This window comes from Dendrobates tinctorius, unplaced genomic scaffold (assembly GCF_039654945.1).
Source record: "Dendrobates tinctorius isolate UK_male_01 unplaced genomic scaffold, ASM3965494v1 ptg000114l, whole genome shotgun sequence".
Classification (NCBI taxonomy): domain Eukaryota; kingdom Metazoa; phylum Chordata; class Amphibia; order Anura; family Dendrobatidae; genus Dendrobates; species Dendrobates tinctorius.
The window spans coordinates 230,048-254,928 of NW_027361782.1; the positions used below are offsets into that span (position 1 = coordinate 230,048).

Below are 24,881 nucleotides of genomic sequence, written 5' to 3' on the forward strand. Positions count from 1 at the left end.
CTCTCCACTCTTCTTCTGTACGAAGAAGAACCGTGCCCCTGCTGGTGACACCGACTTCCTAATAAACCCTCTTGCCAGGTTCTCCCGGATATATTGTGACATGGCCTCCGTCTCCGGGAGGGATAGAGGGGACACGCGGCCTCGAGGAGGCTCCGTGCCTGGCAAAAGGTCTATCGGACAGTCGTAGGGGCGATGAGGTGAAAGCGTCTCAGCAGATTTTTTAGAAAAGACGTCCGTGTACTGCTGGTAGTGTCTGGGAAGCGCGGAGAGATCTGCGGGCACCTCGGTGGAGGCTACTTGAACGCTGCCTCTCATGCACCTTCCCTCACTGTCCTTGCTCCAACCCAGTATTGTTCCTGAGGACCACTCAATATGAGGAGAGTGGCAAAAGAGCCAGGGAACTTCTAGGAGAACCTGGTCGATGCCCTCGGGCATAATGAGCAAAGACAACGTCTCGTGGTGGGATGGCGAGATTGAGAGCCCCAAGGGTGCTGTCTGGTGTGTAATCTGGGATGGTAGGGTTGAACTGTTGACCACCCTGATGGTCACGGGGTGAGGTAGTGGCACCAAAGGAACTGCGTGTTGTTGGGCGAAGGCCGAGAACATAAAGTTTCCCTCTGCCCCGGAGTCCACGCAGACCTCTACCTCCCAGCTGGAAGCACCGCTTTCTAACGTCTCTCGGAAGGACAGCTTGGAGGAGAAAGTTCCTTTATCAAGTAGACCTCCTCCAACTACCACTGGGTGCGATCGTTTTTCCAACCACTGAGGGCACCCGTTAGCCAGGTGACCAGACTGTCGACACTGGTAACAGCGTGCGGAGATTCGCACCGGGCGTGACTTGGGACCGGTGCGAAACACCTCCATAGGCTCTGGAGGCATGACTCCTATAGCGGGGGGGTTCAAAAGGTTTAGAGAAGGCGGGATTAACCTAACCATCTGTCTGGATTGTGCACGCTCCAACCCGCGCTCCATAAAACGGACATCTATGCGGGTGGAAAGGGTAATCAGCTCCTCCAGACTAACGGGAACCTCCCTGGTAGCTAGAGCATCTTTAACATGCTCCGCCAGCCTCTCCAGAACACAGGGACGAGTGTCTTATCAGGCCATTCCAGCTCGAAAGCCAGTGTCTGGAAGTGGACGGCATAATGGCTGACCGAGAGGGATCCCTGTGTTAGTGCTAATAACTGGAGAGAGGTGTCGTGAGTGATCCGTGGCCCCAAAAAAACGTGCTTTAGGGACATTAGAAACTGAGCAGCGCTCAGAACCACGGGGTCACCATGCTCCCACAGTGGAGTGGCCCATTCTAACGCCCTGCCCGACAGGAGGGAGATGATAAACCCCACCTTGGCCCGCTCAGATGGTAATCGCGTGGCCAGTAACTCAAGTTGGATAGAGCACTGACTCACGAATCCCCTACAGGTGGTACTGTCCCCCGAGAACTTGTCGGGCAACGGGAGACGGGATAATGTCGGGGCAGGAATGGACGTAGAGGCGCAGGAGACCGCCTCTGCTGCCGCCTGGACGGCGACTGCAGTAACTTCCGCAGCTGAGGCTAAGCGCTCGAGAGCGGACAACCTGCTCTCCAGCTGCTGGACATATCACTGCAGGCGCTGCTCGTCCATCATTGCTAGCCAGGCCCAGGCGCTTGTATAATGTTACGGGGCTGGCGGAACGCACCAAATAATAAAGATGAAATAATATATAAGGTGTGTTCGCAGCCCAGGGCCCACAGTGCAGAGGTGACCAACTGCTGTTAAAAAATGAGGGAAAGGCGTGTAAGAGTAAAGCTGGACACCGGTGCATAACTACTGCACCCGTGCTAACAGACACGTGCGCCATTACTTCACGTAACACGTGCCTGCCGGCGAACAACCGCTACCTGTTAACGTCACAGGCCACGGGGTGTGAACCACTGCTGCAACGTGTGCAGTATCTGCCCTGACGGACGCCACTAACCAGCCTAATACCCGGGCTGGAAAGCGCTACTAAAGCGCACAGCGTAACTAGCGGACGCTGCGATAGCAGTGGCCAAGGAGGTCTACACTGGCCGACGCCCTAGGCGCTAGTGGTGGATGTGGAGCAACACTGCGGCGCTATGCAGTGTAGAGCTAGCGTACTGACTCTAATCCCTCACCCTAACACATACGTAATATCCAAGGAGGGGGGAATTATAATGCGTCAGTCACCAGGCTCATTCATCCATCATCACACATACACTAAATGCATTAGCCTCAGAGTCTATCATAGCGCATGGCGGGGCGGCCATGCAAACCTTTTATAGCCGTGCCCTTCCAGGACCCTCCTGATCCTCCTGATGGACCAATCAGAACTGGAGAAGGACCTGAGCATGTGACTCCCGCTCCCCAATGGGAGATCGTCTCATGAGCATGCTCAGTGGACCGAAGGAAAGACAGAGACTGGAGTCTTTTGCTGATGGCCAGGCTGCATTGCCATAACTGGACCAGAGGTGGCAGCAGCAACCGAACCCACAATGCTGGTGTGGACAGAACGCCAGGATCAAGGAGTCTGCTGAGCAGGCTCCACTGTGGCTGGAGGGGAATGGAAGACCACAGATGGCAAGGCTCGGGATTCCCGCTGTGCAGCGCCCAGAACCTGACACCTAACATAGAAGTATACCATGATCCCCAGACCTGACGCCCTTAGACTTTAACTTTTGGGGTTAAATGAAGCAACATGTGTACATTGAACGTATCAACAACATTAATCACTTAAAACAGAGAATCACAGATGTTATTCACTCTGTTACACCAGACGTCCTTACCCGTGTGTAGCATGAACTTCACTATCGTTTGGATGTGTGTATGGCAACAAATGAATCCCACATCGAACTGCACTGAATAGGTATGAAACTGGGAGAGTTTTTCTTTTATTAGGAGCAGATTTCACATTTCTATCGTTTTTTGATGCTTTCCAGTGACTGGTCAAAAGTGCACCATGACTTTACGGACACACTGTATATATACTGTATATACAGTATGTATATTGAAAGAGAGAGATAGCAGAATAGCCGTTAATTCATTTGCCGACTTCTGTAAAATCATGATTCATTACAGAACCCGACAGGATATGAGACATAGTTTACATATAGTAAACCATTGCATATCAGGGAGATCTATATATGTCAGTGATTAATAATTTTATTAGTGTGTTTGTGTAAAATTTTGGATTTGTAGGTGTTAAATGAAAGAATATAATCACGGAAAAAAATTGCGTGGGCTCCCATGCAATTTTCTACGCCAGAGAGGGAAAGCCAGTGACTGAGAGGAGATATTAATAGCCTAGAAAGGGACAATTGTTTTTGGCCCCCCTGGCTAAAAACATCTGCCCCCAGCCACCCCAGAAAAGGCGCATCTGTTAGATGCGCCAATTCTGGCACTTAGCCTCTTTCTTCCCATTGCCCTGTAGCAGGTGGCATATGGAGTAATAAAGGGTTAGTTTCACCTTGCTATTGTAAGGTGACAATATGCCTGGTTAATAATGGAGAGGTGTCAATAAGACACCTCTCCATTATTAATCCAATAGTATGAAAGGGTTAAAAAAACACAGACATTAAGAATAAAGTCTTTTAATGAAATAATTAAACACACAGGTTTCCAATCCAAGTGAGGCCAACGTTCTCCTGTAAAAAAATTAAAAATAAAAAAGCATGAACTAAGTAGCGTGGGAAAGTTTCTGAACATTTTCCCACGCTGCCGAGTTCACCGCGGATCAGGCCCGGAGTCTGCGCAGCTCAATGACATGTGTGTATATATATATATATATATATATATATATATATATATATATATATATATGTGTATGTATTCTATGTGTATATATGTAATGTTTTCTGAGCTGTCAGTGTGATTTTGCAGTAGCCGGACATGAATTGCTTTTCAAAGGACACCAGTGCGTAAAAATCGGACAGCACTCGCATGGTGCGAGTGCTGTCCGATTTTTTTCTCGCATCCATTGACTTGCATTGGCGAGTCTCGTCCAATAATTGCAGCAATACGCAGCATGCTACGATTTTTTTTTCTCAGTCCGATTTCGGCTAAGAAAAAATAATGCAAATGTGATGTCACCTATTGAATAACATTGGTCCGAGTGCAATCCGAATTTTTATCGGATTGCACTCGTCCGTATTTCTCGCAAATGGGTAATAGCCCTAAAACCGGCCTTAGATGTGGTCTCAGGCCTGTGTCTTTCTTCCCTTAAACTTGTGCTGATATGTGTTTTACAAATGCAAATTGGAAATTGAATCCCTAAACATTTCCTCAATATTGAAGGATTCCATCAATTTTGCCTCTGCTGAATCTGGGAAATATGTCATTATTTGTTTTCATTTATTTGGAATATTCAGCTATTAAACATTACAATGTTTCAGAGCTCTAGTCATTGTGTAGACTTACTAGCGTATAAAAAATGGGGCCCATTCTCTTCCAGGAGATTAGGACAATTTTTTTCCCCACTTGTCATCCGCGTACAATCTGTTTTATTACTCGGCAGCTATTAATATTTTACAGGACCATTTACAGTTTCCCATCTTATAGAATTGTAATGTATCTGTAATAATCTGTTACCATACTGATGGTTTCTAGGAAATCTGATTTTTTTCGCTCAACCATGAGAGTTCGGAGTGAAATAGCAGCATGTTGCGATTTTTTTACACACTCCGAATACAGTTGAGAAAAAAATATGCCGATCTGCATGGCCTCATTATAACATTGGTCCGAGTGCAATCTGACTTTTTCTCGGATTGCACTTGTCTGGGTTAGACACCAGTTTGATCGAGCCTAAAAGTGAAAAATGTTGTGAGGATTGCAACGTTTATGACAAAGTTGGAAATAAAAACACACTAAACGCTTTTTTTTTTTTAAATTGCATCACTTTTTATTAGATTTTTGTATGATATCTCCACAAAGCCAAAATCATGACACTGTTAAAGATAGAGAGTGTGTATGAAAGCATGATTTTAATGGACGTGAAGTAGTCACTGTTGTTTGAAGAAACGAGGACATATATTGGCTAATGTGGTGACTACTAGAAATGGCGATCATTTTATTAACTTCAGATTATTTTTGTTTTTTTGGCCAAATACAAACATAGCAAAAAAAAAAACAAACATTCAAAACAGATGACACCTGTGAGTTAGGAAATCTCTAATTGCTGACCGGATTCCTGGGAGTAATTAGCACTTTGTAGCTACCAAAGCGTCATTTTGGGCCCATAAAATGATTTGCACTTGGAATCATTAGCTGCCATAGCAAAATGTAAAAATAGATATCAGCGTGAGAAATGAAAGCTTTATATGACTGTCTGTGGTTAACACGTGCAGACAAAAGGCAGTCGTGTGCAGCAGTTGAAAGTATACCACTTGCCATCTGAAAAGTAAAAAATAATCTTATTAATGATGGAACAGAGCACAGCCTCCACTAATCAAGAGAAAAAATGTACAACACTTTGCAGTTAAAATCTTTTATGTTTTTAAAGAAGTTTAGAAAACAAATTCTGTTTTTTTACAGAAAAGTGTTTCTGTCCCCCCATCCTCACACGGTGGTCAGAGGCCCTCCAGACCCCCTCAGGCTTCAGTCACTCTCCAGCCTCTCCTACAGTCCACCATTTTGCTCCTTGCGTGGATGCTTCCTCCCACAAGTCTCACTGCTCCTCATAGTCTTCACGCATGTGGCTCAGATGCATTTTTTTGGTCGTTTTAGTTTTTATATTTGCACTTCCAAGGGCCTTCACTTTCCTTTAGGTCAACATAGTCAGTTGGATCCAATTCAGATTTTTCCTGGCAAGTCAATGAGTACATGGAAATCATCGGACTGCACTCTGATGACATCAGAGTACAGTCCAATTTCTGCACACTGACACAATGGAGAAGATGGAGAAATTTTGTTCTCCATCTTCTCAGTGTGCACCAACTTTATCATCTGAGAGAACAGAACCACATATGCTGATATTTGGATCAAATTCTGATCAGAATGAGAAATTCTATGGTCATGTGACCCTTGCCTATTAAAGTGAAATGGTAAGAAAAAATTGTAATTCTGTCATTGCATTTTGGATTTACGGCGTTCATTATGTGGCAAAAATGCCCTGGCAACATAGATCTTCAGTTAGCATGATCATGAGCGGACATACCGCATGTGCAGCCTGTATGGCTGCACCAGGGCCGGAGGTGGAGGGGGCCCCTGCAGGGTGGCTAATAATAAGGGCAATCTGGCCTATTTCTCCGGGCCCGAGGCTCCGGGGGGCCTCATGCCAGATTGCCCTCATATGCGAGCGATCCCTGCAGCTTCGCTGCCTACAAGAGAAAATAGCAGCAGAGTGGAGCTGCAAGGGTTTGTCCTGCTTACTGCCCAGTGCCCGCCCTTCCTGTCTCTGACACAGACAGCAGCACTGCTGGATGATGTCATCATTCAGAGGCCGGCTGTGGCAGAGAGAGGAATCGCAGGCGCCGGTGATGCTGTGGGAGTGCCTGCGGTGCGGACAGGTGAGAGATGCTGTGTGTGTGTTTTGTATGTATGTGTGTGTGTAGAGATGAGTTGTGGTGTGTGTGCATGTGTAGCACTGCGGGGGAATGTGCAGAGAGGTAAAAGGTGCTGTGTGTGTCTGTGTGTGTAGGTGGAGGAAAGAGCAACGATGGGGGTGATGGGGAGAAGGCAATGATGGGGGTGAAGGGGAGAAGGAAATAATGGGGGTGATTGGGGAGGAGGCAATGATTTAGGTGATGGGGAGAAGGCAATGATGGGGATGGTGGTGGAGGAGGAAATGATGGAAGTGGTGGAATGGGCAAGGATGGGGATGTGGGGGAGGAGGAAATGATGAGGGTGGTGGAAAGGGCAATGATTATACAGCTAACAAGACAGGACATTATGTAATAAAAACAGGGCTCTATATAATCCAATATGTAAAGGACGGTACTGTACATAACAATAGAGGGCGCTGTAAAAGGGACAGCAATATACATAATAAAGGAGACTATGTGATATATATATATACTAGCTGAAGAGCCCGGTGCTGCCCGGGCATAGTAACTAACTGTGGTTAGTTATAACAAATTATAATTATCCTCCATCCCATAGTCCCGTGCCCATATACCCATCATACATATCCACCGTCCCATAAGCCCGTGCCCATATACCCATCATACATATCCTCCATCCCATAGTCGAGTGCCCATATACCCATCATACATATCCTCCATCCCATAGTCGAGTGCCCATATACCCATCACACATCCTCCATCCCATAGTCCCGTGCCCATATACCCATTACACATCCTCCATCCCATAGTCCCATGCCCATATACCCATCATACATATCCTCCATCCCATAGTCCAGTGCCCATATACCCATCATACATATCCTCCATCCCATAGTGGAGTGCCCATATGCCCATCACACATCCTCCATCCCATAGTCCCATGCCCATATACCCATCACACATCCTTCATCGCATAGTCCCATGCCCATATACCCATCATACATATCCTCCATCCCATAGTCCAGTGCCCATATACCCATCACACATCCTCCATCCCATAGTCCCATGCCCATATACCCATCATACATATCCACCATCCCATAGGCCCGTGCCCATATACCCATCATACATATCCTTCCTCCCATAGTCGAGTGTTCATATACCCATCATACACCCTTCATCTCATAGTCCAATGCCCATATACCCATCATACATCCTCCATCCCATAGTCCAATGCCCATATACCCATCACACATCCTCCATCCCACAGTCCCATGCCCATATGCCCATCATACATATTCGCCATCCCATAGTCGAGTGCCCATATACCCATCACACATCCTCCATCCCACAGTCCCATGCCCATATACCCGTCATACATATCCTCCATCCCATAGTCCAGTGCCCATATACCCATCACACATCCTCCATCCCATAGTCCCATGCCCATATACCCGTTATACATATCGTCCATCCCATAGTCCCGTGCCCATATACCCGTCAAACATATCCTCCATCCCATAGTCCAGTGCCCATATACCCATCACACATCCTCCATTCCATAGTCCCGTGCCCATATACCCGTCATACATATCCACCATCCCATAGGCCCGTGCCCATATACCCGTCATACATATCCTCCATCCCATAGTCCAGTGCCCATATACCCATCACACATCCTCCATCCCATAGTCAACCATTATGACATCATAATGAGCGGCGGGGCTTGCAACCTATGATGACATCAGCGACGCCATGGCAACCATTGTGACATCATAATGAGGGGCGGGGCTTGATACGCACACACTGTTTCCCCAGTATGTAGATAGAGGCATTATGACATCATAATGAGGGGCGGGGGTGGACGCGAACACACTTTTTCCCCAGTATGTAGATGGGGCAAAATTGTTTGGTGAATTGGAACGCGCGGGATTAAAATTTCGCTTCACAACATAGCTTAGGACGCTCTCCGGGTCCAGACGTGTGACTGTGCCAAATTTTGTGGCTGTAGCTGCGACGGTGCGGATGCCTATCCCGGACATACACACACACATACATACATACACACTTTGAGCTTTATATATTAGATGTATGTCTGTGTGTCTATATCTAATATATAAAGCTCAAAGTGTGTATGTATGTGTGTACTGTATGTGTGTGTGTGTATGTTTGTTTGTATGTCCGGGATAGGCATCCGTACCATCGCAACTACAGCCACAAAATTTGGCACAGTCACACGTCTGGACCCCGAGAGCGTCCTAAGCTATGTTGTGAGGCGAAATTTTAACCCCGCTCGCTCCAATTCACCAAACAATGTTGCCCCTATCTACATACTGGGGGAAAAAGTGTGTGCGCGTCAAGCCCCACCCCTCATTGTGATGTCACAATGCCCCTATTTGCATACTGGGGAAGCAGTGTGTGCGTATCAAGCCCCGCCCCTCATTATGATGTCACAATGGTTGCCATGGTGACGCTGATGTCATCAAAGGTTGCAAGCCCTGCCGCCGCTCATTATGATGTCATAATGGTTGACTATGGATTGGAGGATGTGTGATGAGTATATGGGCACCGGACTATGGGATGGAGGATATGTATGACAGGTATATGGGCACGGGACTATGGGATGGAGGATATGTATATGGGCACGGGACTATGGGATGGAGGATGTGTGATGGGTTTTTGGGCACTGGACTATGGGATGGAGCATATGTTTGACGGGTATATGGGCACGGGACTATGGGATGGCGGATATGTATGATGGGTATATGGGCACGGGACTATGGGATGGAGGATGTGTGATGGGTATATGGGCACTGGACTATGGGATGGAGGATATGTATGATGGGTATATGGGCATGGGACTATGGGATGGAGGATGTGTGATGGGTATATGGGCACTCGACTATGGGATGGAGGATATGTATGATGGGTATATGGGCACGGGCCTATGGGATCGTGGATATGTATGATGGGTATATGGGCACGGGACTATGGGATGGAGGATAATTATAATTTTCTATAACTAACCACAGTTAGCTACTATGCCCGGGCAGCGCCGGGCTCTTCAGCTAATATATATATATATATATATATATATATATATATATATATATATATATATATATATATATATATATACACTCACTGGCCACTTTATTAGGTACACCATGCTAGTAAGGGGTTGGACCCCCTTTTGCCTTCAGAACTGCCTCAATTCTTCATGGCAGAGATTCAACAAGGTGCTGGAAGCATTCCTCAGAGATTTTGGACCATATTGACATGATGGCATCACACAGTTGGCGCAGATTTGTCGGCTGCACATCCCTGATGCGAATCTCCCGTTCCACCACATCCCAAAGATGCTCTATTGGATTGAGATCTGGTGACTGAGGAGGCCATTTGAGTACAGTGAACTCATTGTCATGTTCAAGAAACCAATCTGAGATGATTCGAGCTTTATGACATGGCGCATTATCCTGCTGAAAGTAGCCATCAGATGTTGGGTACATTGTGGTCATAAAGGGATGGACATGGTCAGCAACAATACTCAGGTAGGCTGTGGCGTTGCAACGATGCTCAATTGGTACCAAGGGGCCCAAAGAGTGCCAAGAAAAAATTCCCCACACCATGACACCACCACCACCAGCCTGAACCGTTGATACAAGGCAGGATGGATCCATGCTTTCATGTTGTTTATGCCAAATTCTGACCCTACCATCCGAATGTCGCAGCAGAAATCGAGACTCATCAGACCAGGCAACGTTTTTCCAATCTTCTACTGTCCAATTTCGATGAGCTTGTGCAAATTGTAGCCTCAGTTTCCTGTTCTTAGCTGAGAGGAGTGGTACCCAGTGTGGTCTTCTGCTGCTGTAGCCCATCTGCCTCAAAGTTCGACGCACTGTGCGTTCAGAGATGCTCTTCTGCCTACCTTGGTTGTAACGGGTGGCAATTTGAGTCACTGTTGCCTTTCTATCAGCTCGAACCAGTATGCCCATTCTCCTCTGACCTCTGGCATCAACAAGGCATTTCCGGCCACAGAACTGCCGCTCACTGGATTTTTTTTCTTTTTCGGACCATTCTCTGTAAACCCTAGAGATGGTTGTGCGTGAAAATCCCAGTAGATCAGCAGTTTCTGAAATACTCAGACCAGCCCTTCTGGCACCAACAATCATGCCACGTTCAAAGGCACTCAAATCACCTTTCTTCCCCATACTGATGCTCGGTTTGAACTGCAGGAGATTGTCTTGACCATGTCTACATGCCTAAATGCACTGAGTTGCCGCCATGTGATTGGCTGATTAGAAATTAAGTCTTAACACACAGTTGGACAGGTGTACCTAATAAAGTGGCCAGTGAGTGTATATATATATATATTGTGGTGTAGTCACCACTGAGTCCACTAGGGGCGCTGTGTGGATGTCCCAGGAGAAAAGATGAGTGGCAGAATACGGAATGGCCGTTATGTATCCCAAAGTGGGTGGCTTTGGGATGGAGACTTATGTGTTGTTCAGCAATGATATTGCTGAGGTGTTGCTTCAATTTATAAGGGAGAAGTCTACAGGTAACTAGAGAGATGGTCGGACCTGGTTACTTACAAACCCACCCAGGGGTGTGTTTAAGAGTGTCATAATAAAGTATATGTGTGGCTGTGTGTAATAGGACCTTTAGTGAGGTCATAGCCATGTGATTACCTGTGGGTGTGATTATGGACCATATAAGGTACCTGAGGTCCGGTCACATGAGAGAGAGCGCGCATGGATCTGATTGAGCCATGTGGAAGGTCCCGGCAGGCCTAGGTGGAGGAAGGTGTGCTATCTTCCTGAAGACCACGTGCTGAGGCTGCTGACCCAGTGAGGCCTATGTATATTGGCTGTATGTGAAGAGGGATAAGCCTCCTGTGTTTGCTGAGCTAAAGGCTATTCCTTATGTTATGTGCTGGTTTATGGGTTATGGAGCAATAAACCCTATGAACTTTTAAAGGATCGTGCCTCCTGATGGTCTCCCGTTGCTCCTGAGCAAGTTGAATCCCTACAATTGGTGACAGACTGTGGGCAGCGGTTCCAAGAAGGTACATGTTGCTGTACTGGCAGCTCTGAGCCAGGAGAGCAGACGGTCTGGAAAACCGTGAGTAATACTGACCGGGGTCAGTGAGAAAGAGACTGTGAATTGTGCTAGGGGGCCTCTGCGGATAAGAGGTACCCGAGAACCTGTGTGGCTGACACCAGCAGGTAACGGACAGGAATCTGTGTTGTACTGACCAGGCTCAGTGAGCAAGACTGTGTACCTAGAGGGTTCAGTGAGCAAGGTCCTGGAGGGTCAGTGTTGGGAGGTTCTAGGAGAAGAATCGGATCCCTGGAGCACGTGGTATGACCTTGGACCTGGTGAGGCGTGAGTGTTGGGCAGTCTCAGGTGAAGATGGATGTCCTGAATAGCACCCGCCGAGCCCCTGGACCTGGTGAGGCCGATGTGTTGGGAAACCCTGGGAGGAGGGTCGGCTCCCTGAATAGCACCCGATGCGCCCTGTGTGTTGGACGGTCTCAGGCGGAGACGGCACGTCCTGAATAGCACACAGTCAGGAAACGTGAGTTTTTTGTGGTGTGTTTTTTTTCTCTTCTGTTCTTGACTCAGCCTGCGGTGGCTCAGTGGGAGTCAAGAAGGTGACAAGCGGCTTGCTGTAACTCAGCGGGGTTACGAAGGGGACAAGCGGCTTCCTGTAACTCGACGGGGTTACGAAGGGGACACCAGCCGTTGTGTGTGAACAGCAGCCGGTGGTGTCGGTCATTTGTGACAGCAGGAGCTGTGGCAGCGCCAGAAGGAACTGGTGTTGGTGATTTCTGACAGCAGGAGTTGTGGCAGCGCCAGAAGGAACTGGTGTCGGTGATTTCTGACAGCAGGAGTTGTGGCAGCGCCAGAAGGAACTGGTGTGGTGTCGTGCTTAAAGAGCCAGTACCAGCCCAAAAAGACAAACTGTACTGTGTGAACTGTGGTATAAGAAGTTCTGCAGAACGGACATGGGTAAATCCCGAAAGGGGGCGGTGGCCCAAATCGGGGAGGTAGCCCAAAAGGGGTGGAGTCCCAAAAGGGGATGGTGACCCAAATTGGAGTGGTAACCCAAAAAGGGGTGGAGTCCCGGGAGGGGGCAGCAACCCAAATTGGGGTGGTTCAGGAAATGACAGCACTGGTTGCCTCAGTGGGTATGTCTGGGGAACCGCAGTGTGTGTGTGTATGAGTTTTGAGGAGTGCGGCATGTATTTTCCTGATAATGATGGGCAACAGGTGTGTACCGTGATGCTGCACCGGGAAGGAGTCTCTGGTAGACTGGACTCAGAGAGTCAGGTGACTGACAGGAACTCCGCTCGTTTTATCTCTGAACGAGAAAAACGCCAGGGTTCGCTGTAAACATGGGATCACGGTGAACTATGCAGTAGACCGAGTAATGTTTGAGGGGACCAAAGGTGGTGTGTGCAAAGGGGGCAGGATACCACAAGACTTAGTCTATGCCTTGGAGAGGGGCCGGGACTTTGTGTTGTTTGATGACATATGGTCGGACGATGGAGACGTTTCGACTGTGGGGCCAGCGGACGCTGAGACTGTAACGCCTCCTAAAGTGGACAGGTCAGAAGTAGAACTGACCGGGAAAAGAAGTACATCTGCCCAACTGACGGACCTGACGTCTCGTGACAAGACAGATGGTGGGCTGGGAGATGAGGTGACTGGAGTGGACACACGTTCAGAGGGTAACTGGAGGGTTGACTCGGATGATCGGCGTGACTCAGACTCTAGGGGTGACTGTGGCTCTGAGAGAGAAAGGGAGCACAGACTGGATGAGCTAGAGAAAGAAGTCTTCGAGCTCAAACGTCACCTGGCATCGTGGCAAGGTCTGAATAAGTCCCTCAGAGAAGAGGTAGGAGTACTAACAGAAACTGTAAGTGGTCTTCTGCGGGAGAAGAAGTGGGACGAAGACTTACAGCGGCCAGGCCTGAGTAAGCAACAGTGTGAAGACAAAAAGAAACTGAAAAGTATGGAAGCAGAGGTGATTCGTTTGCAGATGGAGCTTGCTGCTGCAGAGTGTGCTAAAAGACAAGCACAGCAGGAAAGAGATGAACTGGCTGATGTGATTGCCAACAACAGAGGTGAAGGTGCTCTGGCTTTGGAAGAAAAGAGGCGGTTAGAGTCTCGCATTGTTCAGCTTGAAGAAGAAGTGGAGGAAGAACACGGCAACGTTGAATTAGCCAATGACTAGCTGAGAAAGGCCACACTTCAGGTTGACCAGATGGATGCTGATCTGAAGACAGAACGTAGTAATGCTCAGAAGTATGAGAATGCCCGTCAGCAATTACTTCGCCAGAATAAGGACTTAGAAGCAGAGGTTGCACTACTGGAGGAACAGTTTGATGCAGAAATTAAAGTGCGACAATCTGCTAGCAAACAAGTACGTCGTACGGAGAAAAAACTGAAGGTTGTACTAAGGCAAATGGATGATGAAAGGCGTAATTCTGAGCAGTACCAAGACCTGGCGGAGGGAAATGATGTGCGTCTGAAACAGTTGAAACGCCAGATGGAAGCAGAGAAAGAGGCTCAACGTGCCAATACGTTGCACCGTAGATTACAGTGTGAACTGGAGGTTGCTACGGAGACAGCAGATGCAAAGAACTGTGAGGTTAATGCACTGAAAAGTAAACTTAGATGTGGTGGGGTACCATTTGTTACAAGACGCTTAGATAGAGAAAGGATGGTGACTGACCAGTGTCTGACGAGGCAGACAGACCGTGACTGGAGGGTCAAAGCCAATGACCGATATTCTGACCGCTGGAGGCGGGGGAGGTCTAACGTAGGAACGAGGCCGTATGACAGATGGAGACGGTTCTCTCGACCTGTGGGGCAAGGTGTAGTGAGTGCCCGGTCGCGAGACCCTGATGTGATGTTATGTGTTCAACCCCACAAGTTTGAACAGAGGGGGAGGTATGTGGTGTAGTAACCACTGAGTCCACTAGGGGGCACTGTGTGGATGTCCCAGGAGAAAGGATGAATGGCAGAATACGGAATGGCCGTTATGTATCCAAAAGTGGGTGGCTTTGGGATGGAGACTTATGTGTTGTTCAGCAATGATATTGCTGAGGTGTTGCTTCAATGTATAAGGGAGAATTCTCCAGGTAACTAGAGAGATGGGCGGACCTGGTTACCTACAAACCCACCCAGGGGTGTGTTTAAGAGTGTCATAATAAAGTATATGTGTGGCTGTGTGTAATAGGACCTTTAGTGAGGTCATAGCCATGTGATCACCTGTGGGTGTGGTTATGGACCATATAAGGTACCTGAGGTCCGGTCACATGAGAGAGAGCGCATGGATCTGATTGAGCCATGTGGAAGGTCCCGGCAGGCCTAGGTGGAGGAAGGTGTGCTACCTTCCTGAAGACCACGTGCTGAGGCTGCTGACCCGGTGAGGCCTATGTATATTGGCTGTATGTGAGGAGGGATAAGCCTCCTGTGTTTGCTGAGGATCCAGGACTGAGCCTGAAACAATGGACACTTATACTTACTTTCGCCTGAGCTAAAGGCTATTCCTTATGTTATGTGCTGGTTTATGGGTTATGGAGCAATAAACCCTATGAACTTTTAAAGGATCGTGCCTCCTGATTGTCTCCCGTTGCTCCTGAGCAAGTTGAATCCCTACTGTATATATATATATATATATATATATATATATATATATATATACACTCACTGGCCACTTTATTAGGTACACCTGTCCAACTGTGTGTTAAGACTTAATTTCTAATCAGCCAATCACATGGCGGCAACTCAGTGCATTTAGGCATGTAGACATGGTCAAGACAATCTCCTGCAGTTCAAACCGAGCATCAGTATGGGGAAGAAAGGTGATTTGAGTGCCTTTGAACGTGGCATGATTGTTGGTGCAAGAAGGGCTGGTCTGAGTATTTCAGAAACTGCTGATCTACTGGGGTTTTCACGCACAACCATCTCTAGGGTTTACAGAGAATGGTCCGAAAAAGAAAAAAAATCCAGTGAGCGGCAGTTCTGTGGCCGGAAATGCCTTGTTGATGCCAGAGGTCAGAGGAGAATGGGCATACTGGTTCGAGCTGATAGAAAGGCAACAGTGACTCAAATTGCCACCCGTTACAACCAAGGTAGGCAGAAGAGCATCTCTGAACGCACAGTGCGTCGAACTTTGAGGCAGATGGGCTACAGCAGCAGAAGACCACACTGGGTACCACTCCTCTCAGCTAAGAACAGGCATCTGATGGCTACTTTCAGCAGGATAATGCGCCATGTCATAAAGCTCGAATCATCTCAGATTGGTTTCTTGAACATGACAATGAGTTCACTGTACTCAAATGGCCTCCTCAGTCACCAGATCTCAATCCAATAGAGCATCTTTGGGATGTGGTGGAACGGGAGATTCGCATCAGGGATGTGCAGCCGACAAATCTGCGCCAACTGTGTGATGCCATCATGTCAATATGGTCCAAAATCTCTGAGGAATGCTTCCAGCACCTTGTTGAATCTCTGCCACGAAGAATTGAGGCAGTTCTGAAGGCAAAAGGGGGTCCAACCCGTTACTAGCATGGTGTACCTAATAAAGTGGCCAGTGAGTGTGTATATATATATATATATATATATATATATATATATATATATATATATATATATATATATATGTATGTAGCTTTGTCACCATAAAAGGAAGGGGGTCCAGACACGTTTCTTGCACAGTGGCCCCAAGCTGTAAGTGTCCGCCTGTGAGTATGATTATGGTGATACCAAAATAATATGCACTCTCGGTTCATGGAGTTCAATTTGAGCATAATGAAGTTTGAATTGCTATTTTAATGTGCATTCAACTCTTTTTATACCAAATTTGCTTTCAGATTTGTTTAATTTTTTATATATATATATATATATATATATATATATATATATATATATATAAATATATATGACGGAGAGCAGCATTTATGTAATTAAGCAGTAGTGTTCAGCGCTAGCTCTGGTCGCTTCTGTTAATGTCAAATTCTGACTGTATAACACAACTAAGGCTGGTTTCACATTAGCGCATTTTCAGCGCGCGCACGGCCGGGGGTAGCTCCGCCCCCGATCCGGCTCTCTGCCCGGCGTGCCCGCCCCTTCCTTGTAGCGCCGCCTCCTAGCGGACAGCGGCGCCTGCGATCGGCGCACCCTATCTTTAGCATAGGGTGCGCCGATCGTGCGCAGGCCGTGCGCTAGTTGCGCTTTGACCTGCGCTGCGCGCCAAAATCCGAAAAGTTTGATTTTGGCGCGCACGGCGCACCATCAAAAGTGCGCAGCGCAGGTCAAAGCGCAACTAGCGCACGGCCTGCGCACGATCGGCGCACCCTATGCTAAAGATAGGGTGCGCCGATCGCAGGCGCCGCTGTCCGCTAGGAGGCGGCGCTACAAGGAAGGGGCGGGCACGCCGGGCAGAGAGCCGGATCGGGGGCGGAGCTACCCCCGGCCGTGCGCGCGCTGAAAATGCGCTAATGTGAAACCAGCCTAACACTCGCCATGTTTGGAGGCACTCAGCTCCTGAATCACCTCTATCCAAGAGCACCAAATGGCCGCAGTACTGTAAGTGTATGGCAGGGGACGCTATTTTTTCAGGGGAATTCTGCATGTGTGTACATAGCATTAAATGGATCCACTCTTTTCCTAGTAGTGTAGATCAGGGATCCCCAACTCCAGTCCTGAAGGTCCACCAACAGGTTATGTTTTCAGGATTTCCTTAGTATTGCCCAGGTGATAATTGCTTCACCTGTGCAATACAAGGGCAATCCTGAAAACATGACCTGTTGGTGGACCTTCAGGACTGGAGTTGGGGAACCCTGGTGTAGACTTATCATACTCCAAAGCACAGTACAATAATGAGATGGTAGGAAAAATGATATATCAACATCTGTAATAGGACAATGTGTGTCTTCTGTTCCAATGGCAGCTGTCAGAGCTATGAATGTAGCTCTGGGCTATAATACAGGTTATAGCTATGGATTATTATAAGCTAAATGATGCCCCTTTTACGTCGAATATGGCTATATATAAGCTGTAATTTGGTGTACTGATATGCTACTTATGTAACTTTATCGTTTTCTGCTTACCTGACAAGTTCAGAGCAGTGCACCAGGTTCCACACATTTGTGGGTAGCCACAGGCCCAGTTTGTATAGTCTAATGCACTCCCATCTACATTTATGTATTGAGAACTCTACATTGGAGAAAAAAAAAGATAACATATAATATCAGGGTTGAAAATAGGTAAATTGCTTGTAAACAATACAACATCTATAAGCAGAATAAATGTAGGGTGTTGTGAAGGTTCCTCCTAACAGTTCTTATAATGTGTAATATTATTAATATTCTATTACTAGAAATAAAGTATGATAAAAGAAAGTTAATAAAGAAATGTTTGAGATGAATAACTGACATTCTCCCTACCATAAATGAAAGGTGGTATAATGTACATATTAATTTATCTCGCCACTACAAGAGTCACATATATCATCTTATACATAGGCGCTATGGGCCCTGATTCATCAAGACCGGCGGTGTATTTGCATTAGACAATTCTGACTCACTACAAGGCATACTTAATGAATCAGGAGTGTTTAATCTGTGACATGCGCCACAGCAGAAATCTCACTCCAGTCCATAACCGGAGTAAATTCTCACACTGTTTCCAATATTATATTAATTATGTCATATATTATCATAATTTACTGTAATTCAGCTAGTCATCAGTTTTCATATAGGCAACATTTAGTGTCAAAAATAATTATTTTGTACCGTTAAATGCATTTACTAGAAGAAGAACTCCCTTTCCCAGGTACTTACACTGCAGTTTTTATAGACACCGATCCACAAGTATTTAAACTGGTTACCGAAAGCACATTGAGCCTGTCTTCTCACGTATTCATTAATGCAGGAGCTATGTATGGAGCTTAGATTTCCACGGTTACAACGACAATATTCCTTAATCCACAATAAAAATATAATTAATATGTGGGCATCATTTTTTCAAATGTGATTTTTACAGATACAAGAAAGGATAAATTAGAGGTGCTATTTTGAAATCCGTTGACTGCCTACTTCTTACACCTCCAGCTACCACCAGTTGTAAACATTTAAGCCGATATCACAATACAATACAAGCTGCAAACATTATTAAATAGACCTCTTAGACCCTATGAGGTTGATGTGCTTGTTTTGAAAATCTCTGTCTGAGTGACCACTAGAGTTGAGGAAAAAGATTTCTGCTGCCCCGGTCCAGGGTCTGGCTTGGTCTTCTGTGGCAGAGTAGTCTTAACTTTTGTGCACAGCCTCCATAGCCCAGCACCCTGGGTGCCTTTTGTACTTACTAGGGGTCACATTGTCATGGTATCTCGAGAGGCCTGGTTACTAGGCCTCATGCGATGTCATAAAATGTGTCAAACCGTAACATGATGTCATGGGGTCTAGAAAGCATATGTGGCGCCCATGGAGCTTGACTGAGGATGGAAAGCAGAGAAGTGGAGACAGCCCTGGCCAGTCTGCCATGGAAGACTCATATGGATTCTTTTTACTCAACTCTAATATCTGCTTTTTAAACATTTTCACTCCAGAAAATAGCTAGAGAACCCATTAATCCAAATATTCATGTGCCAACCTCAATCTCCACCACCTAGTCTGATTGAATAGCTCTTCAGTGTCCTTCCTCCCTGCTGTATCTAATATCGCGCAATGCTCAATATAAGTGGCAGTGAGGGTTAATTATTTGCAACACTAAGGCTAGTTTCACACTAGCTTATTTTCCATGCTTGCGCTCGGCGCCGCTAAGCCCTGCCCCATCCGGTCATCGCCGCCTACTATCGCACACGGCTGCATGCGATCTGCGCACCCTATCTTTAGCATAGGGTGTGCAGACCGTGCGCTAGTTGGATTTTAGCGTGCGCTGTGCACTTCTGAAAGTGCGCCGAGCGTGCCAAAATGCAACATGGTGCGTTCGGCGCACACCAGCGCACCTTCAAAAGTGCGCAGTGCACGCTAAAATCCTGCTAGCGCACGATCTGCGCACCCTATGCTAAAGATAGGGTGCGCAGATCGCATGCAGCCGTGTACGATAGTAGGCGGAGATGACCGGATGGGGCGGGCAGGGAGCCGGCAGGGGGCGGGGCTTAGTGGCGCCGAGCGCTGCGTGGAAAATAAGTTAGTGTGAAACTAGCCTAACAAGTTTAAATAGTAATTGCTTTATAAATTTAGTTTATTTAAAAGTGATCAATCAGTAGGATCAATCCCCCTAAGCCGACTATATGGGCATGCAGGTCATTGGAAACTGGATAAAATGTTACTTTGATATCAGTGATCCGATGACTTTTATCCATGGAATCTAAATTTTTCTAATATATAAATGAGCGGTGAAGATACCAGTCTGAGACATGTAATGACTGATAGTCTGCTCTTCTGATCTACATGTCTCACACTGGTAACTTCCTTTTTAATTTAAAATAAGCTTTGGTGGCAGATTCTCATGCCCGGCCAACTCATTTACATAGAAGAAAAACATGGATTTCTCTGAAATACTAGATGTAGTACCACTCTTACATACAAGATTCCGTTTTAGACTCAGCCACAGGGACCTGGATGGTACTGTCAAGTAATACAAGGAAGCAGCCTCCTGGCGCACTGTGCCCCTTTATTGTACTTATTGGTGGAGGGATCAGGAGCTAGGAATCCACCATTCACACTTCATATCACTATCAATAACCCCTTAAAGGTTTCTTTACAATTCTGAAAATCATTTTGTTTTTGATTAAGTACGGTAATTAATTTAATACAATAAATTCTTACAACCTATTGAATTATATCCAAAACTGACAAACCTGAGCTTGTGAAAAGGTCCTTGGACATGAGGAAAAATGATAGGAGCAAGTTCCTTTACTATGACACTTATGGCTCAGCTTCGTTCCACACTTTAGTTCCACACTGGTTCCATCTAATGAGACATTCTGGCATTTCTCCATCTTGCAGTCACTTAGAGGAGTGTTTTCAATGACCTCTGGCATGTCACATTTATCCTCTGAAATGCCTGGAACAATGTGTTCTTCTTGATGATCCTGGGGGCAATCATCTATAGAAGATAATGGATGAAATCTAAATATACTCATTACATGGTGTCAGTTGAAAAATTGGCGTTCATATCTAAATTGAAGAAAAGGTAAGGGAGGACACATTTATACATATCAAAGTTTTATATAACCATACAGTGTGAAGAAGTTGTGATTATCCTCACGTCATAGATCCTAAACTGGCCCAGAAGGTCACGTTGTCCAACGCGAGGCCAATACAACAAGTGACCTTTGATAGCTGATGACTACTATTCCAATGGAGAAACCGTGTGTTCATGTGAAATGGCATTTACCGACTGGGTTTTCTTCTGCTCAGATCGGCATTTTTATGCTTTTATCACTTCTTTTGGTATTGAGGTATATTTTTTCTGACCTGGTTACAATATATTTCTTGCTATTAGCTGAATACCACTACCTGTGTTCTCCTGTCTTTGGTAGTGTTCCAATGTCCATGGATGGATGTTTCTCTTTCCGTCCTCCTATCTGAAGCTTGCAGTGAAAGAGCGCATTACTCTCTTTTTCACTATTGTTACAAATTTGCCTTGGGACCAATCATCTTTAGATTACTCAGAAGGTCAATAAGACTATATAAAAGGACCTGATTGCTAGTCACGCTGCCCTAACCATGGGAAGCACAAAATACTTACAGACTCCCTGTTAGCAATGAACTATATTTTACTTTAAAATGCTTCAATGTTTCAGAAAAACGCTAACTTTAAAAAGTGTCCGACTCCGAGTGAAGCGTCCCCCGTGCTCCTCCACACTGACCTCTCCCCACCTGACTGACCGGTATCTCTTTGTAGGGAAATAAAATGTAAGAAAATATAAAACTGGGGTAAGCTGTGCAGCCAGCAGAGTCAGGAGAGTCCAGATGAAGTAAGGTGCGTAAGATATGTTATGTTCATCAGTTCAATAGGGAAATAACAGAAGGTTTCCAATTCAACCTGAGAAAGGAAAAATGCAGCTGCATCTCCCTCCTCTACCTTTTCTTTGATTTTTGCTATGTTAACACGCATTTTTTTCTGCAAAATGCATTTTTGCAACGTTTTCCCACAGCATTTTTGCAGCATTTGCTCAGCGTACATCTTCTCTTTGTTTATGGTAATGTAAGTTTTATGCACTGATTAAAGAACGCAATGAAATTTTTTGCAGATTTTTTTTTCCACTTTCTCAGGCCTCTTTCACACGTCCTTATTTTTCCAGTACCGGGAAAAACCGGTACCGGAGATATCCAAGTGTACATGCGTGTACTATGTGTGGTACATGTGTGGCAACTGTGTGCTGCATCAGTACCACACGGACAGCCGCCGGGGAAGAAGCGCTGCTGTAAGCGCTGTTCCCCGGCGGCCATCTGTTTCACACAGAGGACATCAATGTGTGTTTTCCGTGTGAATGTGTGCGGGACGTTTTGCCGTCCGTGATGACAGCAAAAAACGGACATGTCAGCGTGTTTTGCCCACGGACACACGGTCCAAGGAAACACACTAACATATGCATAGACCCATTAATTTGAATGGATCTACGTGTGTACGTGTCTCTGGTACGTGTGCAAACTGTCACCACACGTACCGGAGACAAGGACGTGTGAAAGGGATCTCATTGCTTTTTATGGGTGAAAAAGGCCGCAAAAATGCTACAGATGAAAAAAAAAAAAAAAAAAGTGTTTACATGACAATTCTGAAATCTTATAGCGTTTACTGTTATGGTAATTTATATTTCAATTTGCATAAAACCACACAGCACAAAATGCTGCAAAAATGCTGCATGTAAACATAGCCTAACACTTAATAATTATATTTAAATTAAGGCTACATTCCCACGATGAGCCTTTGGTGAGTTTTTGACATTGCAGAATTTCTGCACCATTTCTGTTACTATTTTTTACATTAGATTATTTGTATTTTTTCATTGCATTTTTGTGTGCATTTTTTTAAATGTGTTTTTACCCCTCGTTTTTTGTCTCTTGTTGGTCATGCTTTAAATAAAGCTACTTTATTGTTTATATTTCCTGGTATTTGGCTTTGAAAAAACTTTATTGATTGAGGGTATGTGCAGACGATCAGGAATTGACAGTGCTTTGGACGCAGCACATGTCCACTGCCGTCTGTTGAATGCAGGTAAATTTGCATGTGATCACTGAACCGTGTGGATTCACCGAGTCCAATACATTGTACGGACGAAATATCTCTCACGCCTCCGCAAGAGAAATAGGCATGCTGCGGTCTAGAGAGACGCCCCGCATGTCCGTCTACACAGATGATCCGCAGGCGACTGTGGATGCATAGTGGGCATGGGATTTCTTGAAATCCCGTCCACTATGCTGTAGCATCTGGACGCTCCGGTTGGACGCTGCACAAGTACTCAGCATCAAACCCGCAGCAATTACTGATCGTCTGCACATACCCTTAATTGGGTGCGAATTACATGTGACGCATTTGTGCCTTTTTCTACCTGCAACATTTTTGCACCTAAATCAAGTCTATGGGGAATATCCTGGCCTAAATCTCAGTGTACCCACAAGAAAAAATGACATGCTGCGGATATGAAACACACAACACATCACAGTTTGCGCTGCGTTAAAAAAGTACAGCGGGCATGAGATTTCTGTTAATCCCGTCTACTTTGCTGGCACTGCAAGACACTACATTTTTAATGCAGCAAAAATACGCTTCATGAAAAAACGCGCCAAAGTGGAAATATAGCCCAAGACTGATTTTTTTTTTTTTTACTATTCTGAAGGTTCCTAAACAAGGAGCCTAAAGGTATGGAAAAAGAAATTACAAGATAGTGAAAGTTTAGAGAATATTTCAAAATCATTCACATATTTATGTGTTGTACTGAATTACACAGACATAGAAAAAAAATGGAAATACACTCAGTTACTGAAGTATAGTGTTAGCTCACCAGGCTTTTCGGCAAAGACGGTGCCCACTAGAAGCAGCAGCAGGAGATGCAACATGTCTGTACGGAGAAAAAAAAAGTCTCAAATCTTTGCATTTGATATCATCATATAAATGTAGATGATTTACCTTAGTGGAGATTGGAGTCCTTTGTAACTTCTGTATAACTTCTTGCGGTCTTCTTTCTGATCTCTTCTATGGTCTAATTTATAGATGAATTTTAGGAACTTATGGTCTTAATGTAATACACCTATGTCAAATTTACAGAGGAACTTGGAAATTGAGCAAGATATAGATAATATAATCTCTAGTTACACAGATACTGATTACCCAAGTGCAAGACCTCAATAACGGTGTTCAAAATTGTTTAACAAACTAGAAGATTAAATTATGTAGATATTCAATAAAAATACTACTTTGGATTGTCTAAAACTCTCCATAACTTTTTGAAATACAATGCAAAAGGTTAAAGAAGCACTACAATACTTGCTATTCAGTTTTTTTAATAACTATTTTGAGTCTTATTACAAAATCGAAATCTAAGGTCGTGTTCCCAAAGTAGCGTAAATACTCTATTTTATTTGCTATGTTGTTAAGGGCTAGCGGAACGCACCCAATAATTATGATGGTAAGAGGTGCGTTCGTAGCCCAGGGTCCACCGTGCAGAGATGTAACCTGCTGCTAGGTAATGGCGGATAGTAGCACGCTCGGGTTACCTCACCCGGAGTTTACGAGGCGAACCCTGTTACTTCACAGGGTCGCACTAATATGATATGAGCGCAAGCGATGTGGTCACAGAACTCTGCCCAGAGGCACGGAGTCAGAGTCCTTCTAGACCCACTTGCGCACGGAGCCGTTGCAGCGGCACTAGAGAGTGACGCTAGGAAAATGCTGTGCCCTGTTAGCTGTCACAGGGTGCAGCAGATAGACTTGTACCGCCCAGAGGTGCGGGAGATGTGGCAGCACTATGGCGCTAACCTTTGTGCTTAGACTGGAGCACTGTGGCACATGCTTTGCCACCATGAGGCACTGACTCAAGCTAAACTAACCCTAACAAATACGTATCAAAGGGAGGGGTTATTTAATGAGTCAGTCACCAGTTTCATGCATCCTCATCACTCATACAAGTCTCAACAAAAGTCTATCTTAGCGCATGGCCGAGTGGCCATGCAACCCTTTTATAGTGGCGTCCTTCCAGGACCCCACCCTGTGGTCCAATCGGAATAGCCACAGTGCCTGAGCATGTGATCCATGAGCTCAAATAAGAGGATAAGCCACGGACATGCTCAGTGGTCCGAAAGAAGGACTTAGTCCCTGGAGCTGCTCGCTGCTGGCTAGCATGGATTGCTATAGCTGG

General features: G+C 45.7%; 1 protein-coding gene across 2 annotated transcripts; it reads right to left on the bottom strand.

Moving 5' to 3' along the window:
* Positions 1-4,878: 4,878 nt before the first annotated feature.
* On the bottom strand, positions 4,879-24,664 carry LOC141101092 (C-type isolectin Sp-CL4-like). Of its 2 annotated transcripts, none has more exons than XM_073589925.1 (7): positions 24,622-24,664; positions 23,654-23,726; positions 23,529-23,585; positions 20,379-20,626; positions 18,355-18,492; positions 17,623-17,728; positions 4,879-5,384 (listed from the first exon to the last, which is right to left on the bottom strand). In XM_073589925.1, the coding sequence occupies exons 3-7, from the start codon at positions 23,581-23,583 to the stop codon at positions 5,326-5,328; spliced, it is 606 nt and encodes a 201-aa protein (XP_073446026.1). In that variant the 5' UTR covers positions 23,584-23,585; positions 23,654-23,726; positions 24,622-24,664; the 3' UTR covers positions 4,879-5,325. The 2 variants fall into 2 exon arrangements, with proteins under 2 accessions (XP_073446026.1, XP_073446027.1); XM_073589926.1 differs by lacking the exon at positions 24,622-24,664 and adding an exon at positions 24,503-24,603.
* Between the last annotated feature and the right edge of the window lie 217 nt (positions 24,665-24,881).

Bases quoted from the DNA above. Each gene is read 5' to 3' on its own strand.
- LOC141101092 (XM_073589925.1), bottom strand. From the start codon at position 23,583: ATGTTGCATCTCCTGCTGCTGCTTCTAGTGGGCACCGTCTTTGCCGAA. The intron at 20,627-23,528 runs GTGAGCTAACAC...TATCTTCTATAG, and splicing joins CGTCTTTGCCGAAAAGCCTG to ATGATTGCCCCCAGGATCAT. The intron at 18,493-20,378 runs GTTTGTCAGTTT...TTGTGGATTAAG, and splicing joins GGACCTTTTCACAAGCTCAG to GAATATTGTCGTTGTAACCG.